The sequence below is a fragment of the Arachis stenosperma genome, chromosome 7, assembly GCF_014773155.1.
Source record: "Arachis stenosperma cultivar V10309 chromosome 7, arast.V10309.gnm1.PFL2, whole genome shotgun sequence".
Taxonomy (NCBI): domain Eukaryota; kingdom Viridiplantae; phylum Streptophyta; class Magnoliopsida; order Fabales; family Fabaceae; genus Arachis; species Arachis stenosperma.
Window position 1 is genome coordinate 641,124 of NC_080383.1, and position 19,680 is coordinate 660,803.

Here is a 19,680-nt window from a genome sequence, read left to right on the forward strand (position 1 = left end):
GGATTATTAGAAAAAAGTCATGGTAATTTATTCTTAAATAACAAAAAATGTTATTAACACAAAATTTGTTGGTCTTTAGTTTCTTGATAAGGAAAATACAAGAGAAGACTCTGAATGGAGTACAGAAGAGAATGTATCTTCCATCCCAAACCCACAAATGGTGAAGAGAGTAGAAAGCTAACCAACAGACAAAAAAACAAACATGGCACTTCTGATTCGGAAAGTGGTACAAGGCCGAATTTAGTACCTAAAATGTGTGAGTTCTATGATCAATAATAATGAAAAAGAATAAATGAAATAAAATTTAATAGTAGGGATCCTTGGAAGATATCCGATCCATGTATATGTATATAATATATTATATTATATTATGTTGATTAAGCCCAATCCTTCTTAATATCAAAAGTGTAGTTGATCTCCAGGTAGCATTTGTTGTCATCATCAACAAACTGCACAAACAACAATTAAAATTATTAATTGTTGGTTTTTATTTACATTATGTATATAATATAATAGGTAAAAACTCAAGTGCATTCGATTTCACGTGAAAGTTAATAGCTGAAAACTGTTATATGATTTGACTAAATTTTCATCTAACGAATTTCAACTATCAATTTTGCTCGAGTGCACCCGAGTTTCCACCAATATAATAATGTTAGGATTACCCTTGATTTAGCAGAGTATTGTCCTCTAGCAAACAAGCCAGAGGGTGTGGTTTCTTCTGGCATCTCATGTGTGTAAGGCTCTGCCTGAGGGCTGAATGTTCCAAGCATCTCTTTTGCACTGTCCACTGAAATTGTAACATATACGGTATACCATACCACTTTTCAGATACACATACAAATACAAGGTAGACAGAATTGATTACATTACATACATACCCTTTACACCAGTCTTCCATACAGTATTGGTGTACTTGAATCCAGACACAATATTATTGCTGACTACAAAAGTGAATTTCAAGCGGTATGGGCTTCCTTCCTTGAGAGTGAACCATAGACCCTTTGGATTCCCATTCTCAGGTATTGGAAGCACTATGTCCTCTCTTCCAGGTGACACTATTGAAAGGCTTATTATTTTCACTTCTGGTTCCAGAACCTCTGTCACATTGTTCACATCCACATTCCCAAGAAGTTGTTCCTTCCATCTCCTTAGACTCTCGTCATCCTACCACAATCCCAACCAACACAATTCGAAAGCAATGCAAATAATCAAATGTGTTAAAATATAATTAGGATCCATTAGAATTATTTAGTATATCTAAATATTTATTATAGAATATTACGTCTTTATTATTACAATTCTCTTAGCACCTATAAATATCTTTTTATATTGTATCATTTGAGATAATTTAAATAAACAACTTGAATACACTCAATAATACACAAATTCTTTTTCTATTTTAGTCTCTTGTTTCTAACAAATTGAATACATTGTAATGAAATGAAATGAAAATTAACCTTATCTTTCTCAAGTTGCTCCTTGAGAGTGGTTTGAGGACCCAGCTGCAACTTGGATGCAAACTCATCATCTTCCTCCTGATCAGTTGCATACACAGTTGAAGACTCACTCATCTGCCTGCTCAGAGGCTCACCGTCACTCTTCTCCTCTTCGTTGTCTTTGTTATCTCCTCCTTCTGCTGCCGCCGCCTGCGCCGGACCACCTTTTCCAAAGAACCCCATTGTTATTTTTATTGGATTATATTTCTCCGAATTACTTCTTGGAACTTCAAACAGCTCCAACACCCAATGCTCCTTATTTCATCACCCCAACAGGAGGCATACACACTATACGTATGTAAATCTTTTTAATCAATGATTACTGGTCAAACCAAATTAAGCAATTCAGAGTTTATATACGTCTCATGAAAGCCAACAATAATAATAGTGAATAAGCATTAGCCAAGAAAAAAGAAGAACAAAAAGAGAGGCAAGCTAATAAGAGATCTTCTTCACATTTTCAGGGATACAAATATGTGTAATTCGGGAAAATGCTCCTCTGGTGATCCGAAATATTTGTCAATCTTATGTTCTCTTAATTAACTCTTATCATAGTAACATTGACTCCACCTTTTTTTTTAATTTTGCCATTCATCCATTACTAAACTTAGATTCAACATTTAACCATTTCTTCTAATTTCTCCTTCAATTCACAGATTGACACATCAAATATGCATGCCTACGTAGACAACATGATTTAGTAAATAATTCATAGTTCATGACCAATACCAGACTCTTAATGCACAACACTTGCCATTCTGTGAGCAAACACATTACTATTACTTTATTAATTAATTATTCAATAATGCTAAGAAACCAACTCTATATAAGCCAAGAATCAGCCAACTATAAAACCAGAAGTACCAGTGACTTTAACCGGATATTGCTATTGATAGGCACACGGATATTTCTTTTTCTTGTAATTTGCATGGTTTTGGATATGATTTCTATGTTGCATGTGTTACGCATTAATAAAGCATAATTAATTATATGGAACCAACTAATGAATGATCAAAGCATCTGTTCCGTAGTCACAAAAAAAAGCATCTGTTCCGTGATTCTCTTCTATCACTAGCGTATTTTTCTTCATGTTTTGAACGTGGTTAACAATAATTTAAAAAATAAATTAAATTATAAATTAATAAAACTAATTATAATTAATTATGTTGTTTTATTTTTGGCTAATTATTAGTTGGATTCATATATTTTTTTTTAATTATTAGTTAAAAAAAATAGTTTCTTAGCAAAATGGAAAAATAAAAAGGTATGGCCAACACTAATAAGATATCAACGGTGCCATCATTCGCCTACCTTGAATTTGATTTGTATACTTTTATAGCCTTCCAAAATAAAATCATATCAAAGTCACAGAAAGGAGTTTAAAGAGCAAGACAGCCACTAAACGACTACGGGGTCGGTGAGGTGATTTCCACGTGTCACATAGCCATAGGGCTAAGTACATCAGGTGATGTGAGTTGGGTCCATTAAAGTGGCCCAATGGGCCTACCAGCCAACCTTGGCCCCTGAAAATGTTTACATGACATGAACGGTGTGGATTGTTGTTTTCGACTTTACGTCCAAGGCCACGGTAAATCGGTAATGGCACTATCGTTTTCGTACGTACCCTTCTCTCCATAAATCTATGTTTTTCAGATCCAAGAAAAATATACTCACTTCTTAATTCTAGATCCCAAAGAAATAAAAATTAATGCCACATTATTCCCTATGTGTAAAAATAGATAATTACTACAGTAGTAATCCCACACTTTAAGAAAATGTTGAACATAGTAGTAATGTTCAACAATAGAGAGCAAATAAGAACTAATAAATAGCTGATAGTAGTAGTCTAGTAGAGACAATTTGAAAGTTATTAATGGCTCATTTCATTTAATATATGAGAAAGTTTAAGATTCAGTACTTTTATTAAAATTTGGTCAATATTTAATAGAAAAATATGAGAAGTCAATGGAATATTTATACAATATATACAATAGAGATTTATGGAGTATTAGAGATATAATCATTAATGTTATTTTTTTCCATGAGTTAAAGTTTTTGAGATGATATCATGATATGGTATTAGAACTATAGATCCGAAAGGTCAAGAGTTTGATCATTGGTGAACCCTAAAATCAATTTAAGCTTTTGAAAAGATGTTTAGTATCCTAGTATTCGGATGGTTATTTAGGGTTATTCTAAATAGTATAGGAGATGTTCATTTTGTAATTCAATAACCCATTGTTTATACAATCCATTATCTGCAAAAGAAAAGTGAGTAATCTCATACAATTAGATATAATGTTTCACCGCTGATCTCCTTAGTATTTTTTAAATATATTTAGGTTTTATTTAACACTTATACTATCACATAATCATCTATCATATCATATAGTATATCGATATAGCAGATGATAGTAATGGTAAGTTCACAATAAAGATTGAAAAAGTTTGCTTACATGTATATGAATCTCTTGTATTTGATATATATATATATATATACCATGAACAAACAAACAAAATTAAGGAGGAATAATAAACTTGATACAGAAAGAAAAATGCTCCATGACAAAAATATATCATAGTAAAATGAATTTTGAACTATGGAAAACAAAAAACTAGTCCTCTAATAATATATGTTTTATTTTAACATAGTATAAAGGAATTAATTAAGATCCATTTGCTTTTAAAATCACTTTTTTTTTTTAACTATTGAGGAACATGATTAACAGCTGTAAAATTTGGTTAAATAGAGGTATTATGGTGCGACCGCACAAAGCACAGAAGCTTAGAACGAAAAGCAGATGATGGATTCGATGAAAAATGGAAGTGAATTATTGAGGCTCCCAATAGAAAGAGATGTAATAAAACAAAAACAATAACCCCATCTCAAAGCCTTTGCCATCGTTATTGCCAAACATGCTTGCCATTGCTAACATTCACTGTCTAATCCCAAGATTCTTGAAATGCACCACCTCTCCCTACTTTCTTCATCAACTTGGCCCCCTTACTTCTATTTAAACCACTCTCATTCCTCATTCCTCTTCATCATAACATTCATACACTCTTAACTAAAACCTTTGCTCTTTTATAATCATCATCAATTATATTGCATATTCTTGTGTCTTCCAATCAATTCCAATGGCCACCGTTGAGGTACCTTATCAATAATACAAGCAGAAGATAGATTATATTTCTCTGTTCCTTCTCTTGTTTCAGCATTATATATTATTTTAATCTTTACTACTTCTTCAGTGTGATCTTATCACATCTTACCATCACTAACCCATAATTGGACTTTGTAGGTTGCAACAGCAAAGGCTGCACTAGTGGAGGACACAACAAGCGATGCATCATTCAAGGTTGAAAAGGAGCATCAGCTGGAGAACACCACCTCAACAGAACAAGTTCTTGAGACCACCACACCACCAGCCCCACAAGAACCCTCAGTTGAGGTTACTGATGAAACCAAAGAACAAGAAGAAAGCAAGACTGTAGTAGTAGTCAAGGAAGAAGAGCCCCAAGAAGAAGAAGAAAAAGAAAAAGAAAAAGAAGAAGCTGTTGTTGAGGAAGAAACCAAAACCAAAGAAGAAGCTAATGCTGATCCTCCTAAAGATGAAGCTAAGGATGACAAGGTTGAAGCCGAAACCGAAGCCGAAGCTCCAGAAGCTGAGAAGAAGGTGAAAACAGAAGAAGAAGCCTCAGAGGAGCAAGTGAACACAGAAGGAGAAGCAGGTCCAGCTGAGAAGAGTGAATAGGAAGATGAAGGGGGGAACATAATGCGCACTCGTTTCATTTCTGTTTTCTAAAGAGTTTATATATTATGTGTGTTTGTTGCTGCATGCATGCATGTCTTTCTGCCTGTCTTTTTCTTTTCTTTGTTTAGTATTAATAATAAAAGTAGCTAAATGGATATGAGGTCAGGGATGAGAGTGTGTGATCCATTTGAATTCACCAGTGCCAATGGCAATTAGCTGCTACATGAGTTTTATGTATTGACTCTGAGGTTTGGTCAAAATTATAATATATTTACTACTTCATTAGCATCTTATTTATGTTATCATCTTATATATTTTACCAGCTCCTTTGCCACATATGAGCAATTTTATAACGATTTAGAAAAATATAAGTAAATAATGAAAATATTAAATAATATGAATAATGAATATGTTAGTTACTTTGTTATATATGTTAGGTAGCGTTTGGTAGAGAGACGGAGATTGAAAGACTGATATTGAGAGACAGAGATTTAGAGATAGAAATTGAAATAAATTTCAGTATTTTGTTTGGTGCAAAGTGGGAGACAGAAATTGAAATAAGAATGAAGCTCTAATTTAATTTGTACAAAGAGTAAAATTGGAATTAATTAATTGAAATGGGGGTATTTTAGGTATAAAATGTTATTAAAGTTTCAGTATCCGTCTCTAAAAATTTCAGTCCCCTATGTCCCTATTTTTTAGAAGTACTGAAATACTGAAATTTTGGGGACAGAGACAGAAATTTTAGTATCAATCTCTGAACCAACAACCATGATACTGAGTTTCAGTCTCTCAGTCTCTGTCCCAGTACTTCAAAACAAACGCTACCTTAAGATTTGGAAGGTAATTTAGGTGTAGAGTATTTTTTTTACTTTATTGGGTCAATTTTAAAACTTATTGTTCACGTTGTTTAGAAAATATTATTATCTAATATCTACCTAGCAAAATCCGACATTAGAGTTGATTTTATATAATAACTTTTCCTTGTTTAACACGGTTGTGTGTGTGGTATACTGCTTAAGATGTGGTGCACTAGACAGCATTTGAATAAGAACCAGTGGATAAGAAAGTAGTGGCTGAGACTGAGATTTAGATAAGCATGAATAGAAGCATAGAGGCTTTTAACATTGTGTGGATGAGATGTGGTTAGAGAGAGAGGTAATGGCAGCTTCAGGTGTATGGAAGGCATCCATGGTAAGAAGTGGGAGAGAAGAAGTGTATGTAGCAGCAATGCCTCTGAGGGCCACAAAGGGACCACCCCAGCTCCTCATGTCTGCTGCTTACTCTCTCAATTTCTGGAATTTCCACCATTTCATGGTCATCATCAACAAACCCTGCTCTTTTCAGCTTTTGGTTTATGATTTTCAACCAAAAGACCCTGAAGATCCATATGCTGCACTAGCAGTTCTATCTGGTAGATCAGTGCCAGGTCAGATTTTTACTAACTTTATATTTGATTCTGTTAATGTTATCATATAAGATTGTGATCAGTGTTGAACATAAACTGTCACAATACTCTTAGGAGCTGTCCTGGTGAGGAAGCTGAAAAAATTGCCAAGAAGTAAATGTTGGCTGGTTGGATATTCAAAAGAAGACGCTGAAAAAGTAGCAACTGAATTCAACAAAACATGGGAAACAAGTTTGAGAGTTGGTGTTCACGATTGTCGTCACTATACCAACGGTAAGTAGTTCATTTAGATAAGTTAAACATCATTATTTAATCTTTTTTTTTTTTTGAGAAAATTTTACTCTCATTTCCTGCGAGATACATTTTCTTCCATTATAACTTTTAAAAAACTTCCTCTTTAATCCATTTTAAATTTTTTGTGTTAACTAATATTAACTTTATCCATTTTTAAAAAAAAATAAATTATTTTTTAAAAAAAAATCCATTAACAAAAATTTTATTTTTTATCATTAAATTTTGCTTATCAAAATACCCTTTAATAAATTATTTTTTTATTGATTAAATTGTATTTTTATTAAAATATTTTTAAAAAAATTAATAATTAAATTATTTTTTCAAAGGTACTTACCTTTCAATAATTTTTTAATTATTAAATTATGATTTTAACAAAATTTTTGTTAGCAATTATTTTATATTTTACTATTAATTTTTTTATATCAATATATATTATTTTAATATTAAATTAAAATTTTTGCCACTGTTAATATGTATAACAATTAATATATATTGATATTGAAAAATAATCTTACTAAAATTTTTTATTTATTATTAAAATAATATATATAGATATCGAAAAATTAATAATAAAATATAAAAAATTATTAACGAAAATTTTGATAAAATTATAATTTAATAATTAAAAAATTATTGAAAGGTATTTTAAAAAAATAATATAATTATTAAATTTTTTTAAAAATACAATTTAATCAATAAAAAAATAATTTATTTAAAAGTATTTTGGTAAGTAAAATTTAATAATAAAAAATAAAATTTTTGTTAATGATTATTTTTTTAAAAAATAATTTATTTTTTCTTAAAAAATGAATAAAGTTAACATTAATTAATACACAAGGTTTAAAATGGATTAAAGAAGAGATTTTTAAAGATTAGATGGGAAGGAAATGTACATTTATAAAATAGAAAAAAAAGAATATCATTTTAGTATCTTATAAAAAAGGGAAGTGAAATTTTTTTATTTTTTTTATTAAGGTGAAAGAACGTATAAGAAAATATTTGTTGAATTGATTTTATGTAGAGTTGAACAATTAATTTGAAAAGTATATAATATTTTGGTAGATTTAGTGACAGAATTGACCGGGGAAAAAGATGTGCTGAAATGTTTGAAGAACATCGTCGCTTAAATTGGCACGGTTGAAAAGGTGCATCACTTGGGCTTGGGTGTACTAATTAGCATGTGCTTTGAACATTGAAAACTCAAAAGTCTGAAAGGAATGAAGCTGATGGAGCTTGCCATAATATCTTGGGAATGTCACTAATAATTAAGTTCAGTCATGGTACACTACCTATCTATTTTGGAAATTTTCAATTAAGTTTCAAAGCCATGACGTATATAATGAGAAGATAAGTGCGGAAGAAATTAAGAATATTATATTATTCACTGTGTCCTACTTGCGTCACTGCTCTATCCATTGGCGATTAGAATTTTTACCAAAATAATGATACACCACTAAATAAATAAATACTAAATTTAGACGTGCGAAAATAAAATGGATATACAATTTATAAAGTATATAAATTAAGTTAATATTTAATAATTATAAAATTAAAAAATATATACTCAAATTAGATTTTATATAAAATTATTAAAATATTTAATTCAAATTTATTTATTTAATTTTATATTATATATTATCTTATTTTTAGTTTTTTGAGCAGTGACTTTTTTTTAAGATTATATTTAAATACTATAGTATAAACATAAAACTATTAGATAAAATATAAATTTAAATATAATATTTCAATAGTTAATAACTTAATATTCAATTTTCTAATTTTGTTTTATATGATTCACGATAATATCATGTATTTTTAATACATATTATAATTAAATAATATTAAAAAATAATGATATATAAATGATATAATTAATGAATACAATTAGATAAAATATTAAAAAAATAAAAAATTATAAAAGTTTAATATTTTAAGAATTTATCACCTAATATACATGTTTAACAAACTAAAAAAAAGAATTGTGATCATCAACAAAAGTCTACAAATTAAATACTTGTGCAAAACATTAGTACGAGCGAAGAAAAAATAATAAGATATATGAGATTATGTGAAAAGAGGAGATAAAGAAGATGTGTGAAATAAATGATAATTTATATAGTAAATATAAGAAGGAGTGAGTATAAATATAAAAGAATATGATGAGTTATGTTTTATTATTCAATTTATACTTATTAAAGATAAATAAAATTAACGTTAAAACTATATAGTATCCTATATAAAAATAAATAGTAAGAGAATATAAAAAATATAAAGTGATCTAAAAGAATAAATGCCATAAGAGTGAGAAAAAAAATTAAAAAAAATGCTAAGTTATAATTCTATATAATAGACTAAGAAGAAGTGGTTATAAAAGATTAAAAGAAGATGATGAAATTATATTTATACTTATTAAAGAGAAATAATATTAATATTGAATGCATATAATATTTTATCTAAAAATTAAAAAATATGAAAATATAAAAATTATAGAAAAAATTAAAAAAATATAAATGTTATGAAAATGAAAAAAATAAAATAGAATTTTAAATTATAATAATAATGAAATATATGAAAAATAAAAGTAAAAATATTAAAAATAAAATAATTCAATTAAAAATAAAAAAATTAAAAAATAATTTAATTACATAAATAGTAAATAAATTGTGCTAATTAATTATATTTAAATTGATATGATATAATATCAAAAAGTTAGAAGATTAAAAATATATTATGAAATTATTTTAGATTATGTTTTAATATATTATAAATGGATAAATAGATTCTTTGGTCTCAGAGGCGAGCCTGACAAATTAGTGTCCGTTTACTCTACAGTCTACGCCAAAGAAATTCAAATGTGGGTTAGGTGGTAAAAGACCGATTCAGCTAATTTTTTCCCATTCATAATTATTCACTGCTATTTGAGTATTTGGCTTCTTCCGACACTACGTGTTCGCACCACCACTACTTTCTTTCTTATATTTTACATGTAATATGTCACTTGTAAGAGTAGTAGTCAAAATATTCGAGATGTACTACTCAAGTATTTTAAGTTTGAGGAGTGTTAGTTCTTTAAGTTTTGTAATTTATAATCATTAAGTAATTATTAATAATATTTTTAATAGTATCAGATTTTATCTAATAATATAGGATTATTCATTTTTCTTTTGTTGGTTACATGTTGACTAAAATTTAATAAAAAAATTTCGCTAGAGAGTTAATAGGATATTTATATAATGTGTACAATAGGCTATGAGTTAACAAATGAACATCACCTATACTATCTAGAATAACCATTCAAATAGCAGGGATAATAAATATATCATGTTATGAAACCACTCATCTCAAAAGCTTAAACTGATTTCTTTCGGATTTAGACCTCTGATATCATGTCATGAAATCACTCATTCCAAAAGTTTAAGCTAATAAGAAAAGGTAACACTAATGGTTATATCTCTAATATTGAATCGGATATCCCTAAACCTCTATTGTATATATTGTACAGATATTTCATTAGCTCTCTATACTTCCTCTTAATAAAGTTACTTGTCCCTAGACTTTTTCTTTAACTTTTAATATCAAACAACACGAGAGAGAAATACTAGGAACCAGCAACTTTTGTAATTTGTAGCTATCAAATAGCTATCCATGATAATTTAATTAGTATAAAATTTTATCTAATGACTCACTTTTTTTTTACTGATTATATATTAACTAAAATTTAATAAAGTTGCTGGCCCTAAATTTTTCAACATAAAATTAAAACTTTCCCGTTTTATCATGTATTAACAGTAATGCTCTTCATTTTATTATTTTCTTGAGAAAGGTTGTATGGTCAAAAAACAGGATGTTTTTATATACGAATAATGCCACTCAATGGGTTTGGAATTTGGATTCATTCAATGTGTTATAATTTGCGTGATTCCTCTCACAGTTGGAATTGTTCCTCGTAGCCGGCCAGGATCTAACTTGCTCCTATAACATTAATTCCTCTCAGTTTGGATTGTTTGTCATAGCCGGCTAGGATCTAACTTGCTCCATAATTATTAAGGCAGACAATTTTATTAAAAGATATTACCTATGTTATATATGCAGGTTCAGTTTTATGTTTTCGAGATCAAAGACTACAAGTTGACAGAATCAACATAAAATCATGTTTCAAAATCTAGTATATCTAGGAGGAAAATCATAATTGTTATGCATCAAAATTTTTATTTTGTCAATAAAAAAGGAAATTATGACAAAATATTTGCAGAACCATAAACATGCACGTAAATTTAATATAAATGTGATAGAAACGAAACTTTAGTATAAACATTGCTCTAAACAAGTATAAAACAATAACACTTTATAGAATTTCAAAATGTATGAGACATATACAAAAACTTTTACATAACTTCAAAGGACTTGAAACAAAGATAAAAAGAACAAGACAGACTTAGATAAAAGGAAACAAAATCTTATAGAAGGATAAATTGCAATAATGTAAAAAATTTAAAGAAGAGTGGAAATAAATCTATAGAAAACCAACTTAGGATGAAGTGACGAAGTCTATGCATGTGTATAAGTGTATTTTTTTAGTAAAATTTTCAACCTTTTACTATTCTCCTATTTATAGATGAAATCGATCAACAAATAAAAGCAGCGACAGTATTCCACCTTATTTGATTTGCTGAGTAACAATTTAGGTACTAAATTAATAACTATATATTTATATATATTATTTTACATAATTTATATATTTTATAAGAACAATTAATGAATAATTAATTTTAAATTTTGATTTATTTTTCACTCCCTTTTATATGTTGCTGTCACATATATAGCTAAATATTTAGCTCATATATATAGTTGGATCCATTTGTTTATCGAGTTAAATAATTAACCTTAAGATTTGATTTTAAGTCGCTAAAAGATCATCCAAACTGAATCAACTAAGTTCATCCATCAAGCATAATGATGATACATGCATGGACTAGTAATTTCTATTTCTTGACCAAAAGTAAAAAGAAACTAGACTACGAGTAGTTGAAAGTCTTAGACACCAAATAAAGACATTTTACTATCTCAGCGCCTATCTAATGAAACAGAAAGTTAAAAAAAAAAAAGTATATATCGATTATTATATGTAAAAATGGTAGTAGCGAATTGAAAGATAGCTACTACCCAGCCCCAACAACCACACTAAAAAACAAACTAGTGTTGAAGGGAAATGATCCTAATCCAAAGTATATAAAGGTGGCAAGGCAAACCCCTGTATGCACTTCATCACACTCACACACAGAGAGATACATAGAGATCAAAGATGGGTGCAGCCACAGTAGCAATCCCCGAAGTGGTTCTAGAATCATCGAATGGGCAACGCAGAATCCCAGTGATTGGGCTGGGCACTGCCCCTGAAGCCAGCAGCAAGGTGTCGACGAAAGACGCTGTTGTTGAGGCCATTAAGCAAGGCTACAGGCACTTCGATGCCGCCTCTGCTTACGGCGTTGAGCAGTCCGTCGGAGAAGCCATCCAAGAAGCTCTCCAACTTGGACTCATTTCTTCCCGGGATCAACTCTTCATCACCACCAAAATCTGGGTCACTGACAACCACCCTCACCTCATTCTCCCTGCTCTCCAGAAATCACTCAAGTAAGATACTTACTTATTACTATTCTATTCTCTCTCTCTCTCAATTTGGTAGTTATTAATTAATGGAGAATGCTAGGGAGACAATGATTTTATTGAACAATATGAACAACTACTAATCAAATAAAAACATATTATACCTCCAAATTAACCTTCTAAATTTTAATATTAAAATAATCATCCGTACACTAGTAAAATAAACATCCGATATATCTATTGTTTACATTGTTTAATATTTTCATTGTTCATTCGTAATTTTCCTTAATTAACATGCATGCAACTGCAGGACACTTCAACTGGACTACTTGGACCTGTATCTGATCCACTGGCCCATATCAGCAAAACCAGGAAAGGTGACATATCCCATTGAGCAGTCGGAGCTGGTGCCATTTGACATGGAGGGTGTCTGGAAATCCATGGAGGAATGCCAGAGACTGGGCCTCACTAAAGCCATTGGAGTCAGCAACTTCTCCATCAAGAAACTCCAGAAGCTTCTCTCCTTTGCCACCATCCCCCCCGCAGTGAACCAGGTGGAAGTCAACCTTGCCTTCCAGCAACACAAGCTGAGGGAATTCTGCAAGTCCAAAGGCATCACCGTAACTGCCTTCTCTCCTCTGAGGAAAGGTGCAAGCAGGGGAACCAACATGGTGATGGACAACGACGTTCTCAAGGAACTGGCTGACGCTCATGGCAAGACTGTTGCTCAGATCTGTCTGCGATGGATCTACGAGCAAGGCTTGACGGTTGTGGCTAAGAGCTATGACAAGGAGAGAATGAAGCAGAACCTGGAGATCTTCGATTGGTGTTTGACGGACGAAGATTACAAGAAAATTAGTGAAATCCATCAAGATAGACTCATCAAGGGACCCACCAAGCCTCTTCTCCATGATCTCTGGGACGAAGACGATCATCAGTAATTAATAATGCTAATTAGTAATTAATGCTATGCTCTCTAAATAAATTATCTATCATGGATATGTAATATCTACACCCTAATTAAATTTCCTTCTCAACTGCATTTGTCTTCGTTTTATAGGTCTTTTATTATACATGAGAATGCATGAGTTATTGTACTTACATATAATTCTACTGTACTTTTATGTGTTTCTTTTGGCTATCCGTCCTCCTTGTATTAAAGTCTTATAAAGTTCAATCTTTTATTTTAAACGACCAATTCATAAAAAAAAAAGAAACGAGTTTAAATTGTCTTATGCTTTCAGGTTGTATTTTTGTTTGGAAAATTATAGGTAAATAATGAAAGTATTAAATAATGTGAAGAATGAAGGTATCAAATGTTTATTTTACTAGATATGTTAGATATATGAATGGTTATTCTAATATTAAGATTTAGATAGATAATTTAGAGGTATAATATATTTTTATTTGATTGGTAATTATTCATATTGATTAAGAAAGTCATTAATTATCTACCATTCTCTTTTTGTTTTGATCTGTGTCTTGTAACTAGGAGTGGAAAAAGATCAGGCGGCTTGTCAGGGGTCTGTAGCGCCTGGCCTGTGTTTGGCCTGGTTTGGCCTGATCTATTATAAAATAGGTACTCAGACTCTTTTACTAATTAGTCTTATAGGCCTGCCTGAGCCTGTTAAAATATAATTAAATATATAAATAATTATTTATTATTAATAAAATTATGAGATATTTTAAATTTATTATATTTTATTATAAATATTTTTGTATATTTTAAATATGTTAAAAGTTTAAAATTTTTTATAAATATTAAATATATGACATATTACATATAATTATTTTTATTAAAAAATAATTTTTTAAATAATATTTTTATTTTTATAAAAAAAAATTATCAGACCTTTTAGTATACTTCAGGTCAAGTCAGGCTGAATAACAGACCAGGCCTAATATTTTATAAAGAGCCTATAACAGGTCAGATTCAGGCCAATCAACTGTATGACAGATTAGGCCTGTTAAGAGCAAAACCTGCCTGACCTGACCTGTTTCCACCCCTACTTGTAACTTTATTTCGCCTTAACTTTTGGCCAGGTGTGACTGAGAACGATTATTGGAAAAAATAAAAAAATGTCCATATTGTCTTCAAAACATTTCAACCTTGTATTATTTATGATAAACATTTCAACCTTGGATAATTATTACTCATATTTGTTTTCGGTGATCTAAAGAATTAAAGATGCATGAGTTTTAAGGAAAATGATTAGTTGATCATGTTACATTATACAAAAAAATATGAGGATATATAAATCTAAGTGATTATAAACATAATATTATTATTATTCTATATTATTCATTTAAGTCGTAAATAATAAAACACACCGTCTTCATTATATATAGACTTTTATAGCAGACTTTTCAACAGACAAAATAATTAGATATTTTAAAATATTAAAAAAACATAAAGTAAAAAAACAGGATTGAAACTATTGAAAGTGAGGCATATAAATGATATAATTAATACCCCAAGCTAGCTAGATACATAGACACGCTACTAATAATAATAATCGGAAATATTTCGTAACCAAATAAAATTAATTAAAAATAATTTTAATTTATTTTATTTAATATATAATAATTAATAAATATTAAATAAAATAAATTTTGATTATTTTTTTCTCTTTAACATGATTAAATAATAATAATACTATAAAATATTTCCCCAGAGAAAATGGTAATATGTGTGGTTGAATATTAATTAAACTACCTGTAGTTTAATTTATATTTATTAAGACGTTTTAAGAAACCACTAAGCTTTTCTGCCCACCTGTAAGTTATCGAAATCAAAGAGTTATGTTACTGCCAGAAATATCCAAGGGTAATTTGGGAGTTATGATTTGTGGTGTCCGTTGAACGTTGATTGTCGAAGTTTTGTCCAGCGTCCGTTTGTTTTTTAAAATAGGATAAGATAAAGTATTGAAAATAAGATAAAAATATGAAATTTTATATTTTTATATTTTGTCTTATGATAAATTATAATAAATTATAAAAAATTAATTTATTTTTATTTTTTATTTAAAAAATTAAAATTAAAAATATAATAATAAAAAATATAATTATAAAAAATTAATAAAAATAAAAAAATAAATTGTACTATTTGTTAGTATTTTTATATTTTTTTTATTAAAATAAATTTAAAATATATTAATTTAGTATTTCTAAACATATTATTTTTGTCAATATCTCCTCTATCAAACACATCATTCTATCTCGACTATGCACTCTCTACTGATCTCAAATCTCCACGTTTCTTGTACCTTTTGTTCTTCATTTCGCGTGACTTGTGAATTTTCTTCTTGGAAAATTAGGGAAGACAAAAAATCTAGAGTTAAGAGAAAGAAATAAGATTAACAAATAAAAAGAAAAAAAAACTTGGTGATTTAATTTTTGTCTCATTATTTGACCAAGAAAAAAGCGATTAAGTCATTTATCTCTTATTTTTAGATGAACTTTTTATTTGTTTTATATACTTAGAAACATATCAATTTTTTTTGTCTATACCAATAAAATATTTTTGTGGTTTTTTCAAGACCAATTTTATAGTACCTACAACATTTTTTTACCTAAATTACTTAAATATAAGTTTTAGAAAATAGAATCTATATCTTTTCAAAATTAAATTATGTATTATTTATAAACACCGAAGAACACACATTCTTTCAATAATGTGATTGTTATTTTCTAAAGCAGTAGGGGACAAATCAATATTCTATAGACAGAGATAGTTATATTATATTATATTATATAGAGTGAAAATTATAGACAGAGTAGTAACATGTATGTGTACGTGAATGATGCATTCAATTCGAACATATATAGTTGATATCAGTCTCCAAACTTGACTTTATTGAAAGGTAAAGTATTATTTTACCCTTTATTAATATTTGAGATAATTATTATTATTTGATAATTTCAAAGGCACAGAAGTTCAACATCGAGATTTCTAAGCAGCAGTAAGGAGGAAGACCCCATAATGCAACTTGAGCAACCAAGGCTCATTGGCAAGCAGTATTTATGTGTTGAATTTAAATCATCATAATCAAAACATTTTTAATCAAAGAAAATAATCATATCACTCATATAAAAAGCTTACTATACACGATGATAATAATAATAATAATAATAATAATAATAATAATAATAATAATAATAATAATAATAATATAGCAAAAGATATAGAATAAAAATTAAAAAATTATCACGATACTATTTTTTTTAAAAAACTTAAATTAACAGGAGAATGCAACGTAAGCTATTATAAACAATTATATATCTCTAGGGTGTAGTATTTATCTGATAATATAAAGGATTGGATGATCAAAAAGTCAAATTTATTATTATCGATATCTAAGCCGTAAAACAAGTCATGTAGTAATGTGCTGCCATAAAACAAGTCAAAAAGGAATTACCAGTCTACACTACACACTGCAGCACACTAAGAAAATAAAAGGATAGCAAGTAAATATGATCAGAGTATTATGCTTGTCGTGATATTTTTAAGACAAGAACTAAAATCCACTGCAAAAGAATATTAGACTGATGATAAGGCATGGCAGAAATTAAAATAAGCTAAGGTAATGCAAATTTCTTTTAATTTTGTTCCTTTTAATTTCTTTTTTCCCCAGAAATAAGAAAAGTAAGGTTGTGATAATCTTTTTATTTATGGATTTATAAGTTTTCACCAAATAAAATAAAATATCTAAAAAATTGTAATAAATTTATATCTATATTTTAAAAAATAATAAGTAAGTCTATGAAAAAATATAATAGTAAATTTTGATATCGTTATTGAAATAGGATAAAAGACTAAAAATAATTATATCCAAAATTATAATTTAAAAGAAAATTCTTTCGTCCATATATACTTAAGATAAAACATATATAAAAGCTCAGATGGCCGAATATCCTGAAGTAGTGCCATGTGGAGCCGTGGAGGTGATGACGAGCGAGCGAAGAACACGTTGGTTGATTATGAGGCAAAATACAAACAGAAAGAAAAATGACATTCTTGGATAATAATATTTGAATAGAAAATATTGGGTGGACTGGTGATACCGAGGTAGAGCACAACACAATTCCACCTAACACACCCCCGGTCACTTCACTGCACACTTGGACTGCTCCATCCACATACAACAAAATTAATGCAATTTCCTCATATATACATGCATGCATGCATCATGCATTCCATTTCCATCCCATTTATTTATTTTTCACCTATATAAAGGGGTGCAACTTTTACCTTATTCATTCATTCCTAGCTTATTATTGCACTACTACATTACATACATATTACTCTAATTAATTTAATTTCTCAAATAATTAAATAAAACTATATATTATTAGACATGGCTGCAGTTAAGGTTCCAACGGTGGTGCTTCCCAACGCCTCTGGCGAAGTGAGTATGCCGGTGATAGGGATGGGATCAGCACCTGACTTCACATGCAAGAAAGACACTAAGGAGGCCATCGTTGAGGCCGTCAGGCAAGGCTACAGGCACTTCGACACGGCCACCGCCTACGGCTCCGAGCAGGCCCTCGGAGAGGCCTTGAAGGAGGCTATTCAGCTTGGTCTCGTCACCCGCCAAGACCTCTTTGTCACTTCCAAGCTTTGGGTCACTCATAACCTTCCTCACCTTGTTCTCCCTGCTCTCCGTAAATCACTCCAGTAAGAATTCATATTTTTTATCCTGCTTCCTATCATTACACAACCACTATAAAAATATGGAATCACTACACAATATTAAAACACTTTTCAATAATATAATTCTAAATTATATAATTTAAACATTTTGTGTGAGTAGCTTTTTTTTATGTGTTTTTTTTATGTGTTTTTATTTAGAGTTATGCTAGTTAATCAATGATTTTTTTTTGAATAATATGAACAATCGTTAATCAAATAAAAGTACATTATACCTTCAAATTATCCATTTAAATCTTAATATTAGAATAATTACCTAGTGAAATGAATATTTGATATATCTATTGTTCATATCGTTTAGTATTTTCATTGTCTACGTATATTTTTTTTATTTAATAATATAATTTGTATACAGAACTCTTCAACTGGATTACTTGGACCTGTACCTGATTCACTGGCCGCTAAGCTCTCAGCCAAAGTTTCAATTCCCAATTGATGTGCAAGATCTGCTTCCATTCGATGCGAAGGGCGTGTGGGAATCCATGGTAGAATGCCAGAAACTAGGCCTCACCAGAGCCATCGGAGTCAGCAACTTCTCCGTCAAGAAGCTTCAGAATCTGCTCTCTCTTACCACCATCCCTCCTGCAGTGAACCAGGTGGAGATGAACCTCGCCTGGCAGCAGAAAAATCTCAGAGACTTCTGCAAGAAACACGGCATAGTCGTGACCGCATACTCACCGCTGAGGAAAGGAGCAAGCAGGGGCCCCAACCAAGTTATGGAGAACGATGCACTCAAAGGGATTGCGGATTCTCATTGCAAGTCCATAGCGCAGGTTTCACTCAGATGGCTCTATGAAAATGGTGTCACCGCTGTGCCAAAGAGCTACGACAAGGATAGGATGAAGCAGAACCTCAACATCTTTGACTTTTCTTTGACGGAGGACGATCACTTCAAGATCAGTCAGATCACTCAGAACCGTCTCATCAGTGGACCAACCAAGCCCCAACTCCCTGATCTCTTTGATGATGATATCTAGATCTAAATTATTCAATAAATCGTCTTCGTCTCTGCTTAATTCCCTTGTAATTAAGCTCTGCATTCACCACTATCCATCATCAAAGTTTTGTTTTTTATCCCTCGTGTATTGGCTGTAATATTTGACTATGGGAAGTTCCCAGGAAATAAGAGAAACGTGAGATTATTATTACTCTAGATGCATTAATTTTCCATCTAATATATGTACATCTTTTATATTTTTTTTATATGATAAAAAACATTAAAAAAAATAACGTAAATATTATTGCTCTCAATTAGGATGGAAAGACCACGACGTTGACGACAAAGTGACAGAAATAATTTAAGAATGCGTGCGTGGTTTGAAGAACACTCTACGCCATCCACCTGCCAACCACACAATTCACTACTTATGGGATGATTACTCAAAGTGTTGACTGGAAAATAAAAAAGAA

General features: G+C 29.9%; 5 protein-coding genes across 10 annotated transcripts; 4 read left to right on the forward strand and 1 right to left on the reverse strand.

The window, feature by feature from the left end:
- Window positions 1-377: 377 nt before the first annotated feature.
- LOC130941113 (rho GDP-dissociation inhibitor 1) lies at window positions 378-1,682 on the reverse strand. The gene is made up of 4 exons (XM_057869505.1): window positions 1,461-1,682; window positions 882-1,167; window positions 666-790; window positions 378-449 (listed from the first exon to the last, which is right to left on the reverse strand). The coding sequence occupies exons 1-4, from the start codon at window positions 1,680-1,682 to the stop codon at window positions 378-380; spliced, it is 705 nt and encodes a 234-aa protein (XP_057725488.1).
- A 2,767-nt stretch (window positions 1,683-4,449) lies between these two features.
- Window positions 4,450-5,545, forward strand: LOC130940886 (uncharacterized). Its single transcript, XM_057869162.1, has 2 exons — window positions 4,450-4,652; window positions 4,802-5,545. Exons 1-2 carry the CDS (start codon window positions 4,638-4,640, stop codon window positions 5,252-5,254), a joined length of 468 nt encoding a protein of 155 aa, XP_057725145.1. The 5' UTR covers window positions 4,450-4,637; the 3' UTR covers window positions 5,255-5,545.
- A 708-nt stretch (window positions 5,546-6,253) lies between these two features.
- Window positions 6,254-10,077, forward strand: LOC130940884 (uncharacterized). 6 transcript variants are annotated; one of them, XR_009070434.1, is made up of 4 exons: window positions 6,257-6,683; window positions 6,777-6,935; window positions 8,025-8,236; window positions 9,736-10,077. XR_009070434.1 is itself a non-coding variant. In XM_057869161.1 (3 exons), exons 1-3 carry the CDS (start codon window positions 6,395-6,397, stop codon window positions 8,081-8,083), a joined length of 501 nt encoding a protein of 166 aa, XP_057725144.1. In that variant the 5' UTR covers window positions 6,254-6,394; the 3' UTR covers window positions 8,084-10,077. The 6 variants fall into 6 exon arrangements, 3 of the variants coding, with proteins under 3 accessions (XP_057725144.1, XP_057725143.1, XP_057725142.1); XR_009070433.1 differs by having other exon boundaries at window positions 6,259-6,683; window positions 8,019-8,236; XR_009070432.1 differs by having other exon boundaries at window positions 6,259-6,683; window positions 8,019-8,236; window positions 9,789-10,077.
- A 2,127-nt stretch (window positions 10,078-12,204) lies between these two features.
- On the forward strand, window positions 12,205-13,692 carry LOC130940883 (NAD(P)H-dependent 6'-deoxychalcone synthase-like). The gene is made up of 2 exons (XM_057869158.1): window positions 12,205-12,587; window positions 12,871-13,692. Exons 1-2 carry the CDS (start codon window positions 12,259-12,261, stop codon window positions 13,499-13,501), a joined length of 960 nt encoding a protein of 319 aa, XP_057725141.1. The 5' UTR covers window positions 12,205-12,258; the 3' UTR covers window positions 13,502-13,692.
- A 4,123-nt stretch (window positions 13,693-17,815) lies between these two features.
- On the forward strand, window positions 17,816-19,418 carry LOC130941686 (NAD(P)H-dependent 6'-deoxychalcone synthase-like). The gene is made up of 2 exons (XM_057870255.1): window positions 17,816-18,237; window positions 18,626-19,418. Exons 1-2 carry the CDS (start codon window positions 17,918-17,920, stop codon window positions 19,245-19,247), a joined length of 942 nt encoding a protein of 313 aa, XP_057726238.1. The 5' UTR covers window positions 17,816-17,917; the 3' UTR covers window positions 19,248-19,418.
- The last annotated feature ends 262 nt before the right edge of the window (window positions 19,419-19,680 follow it).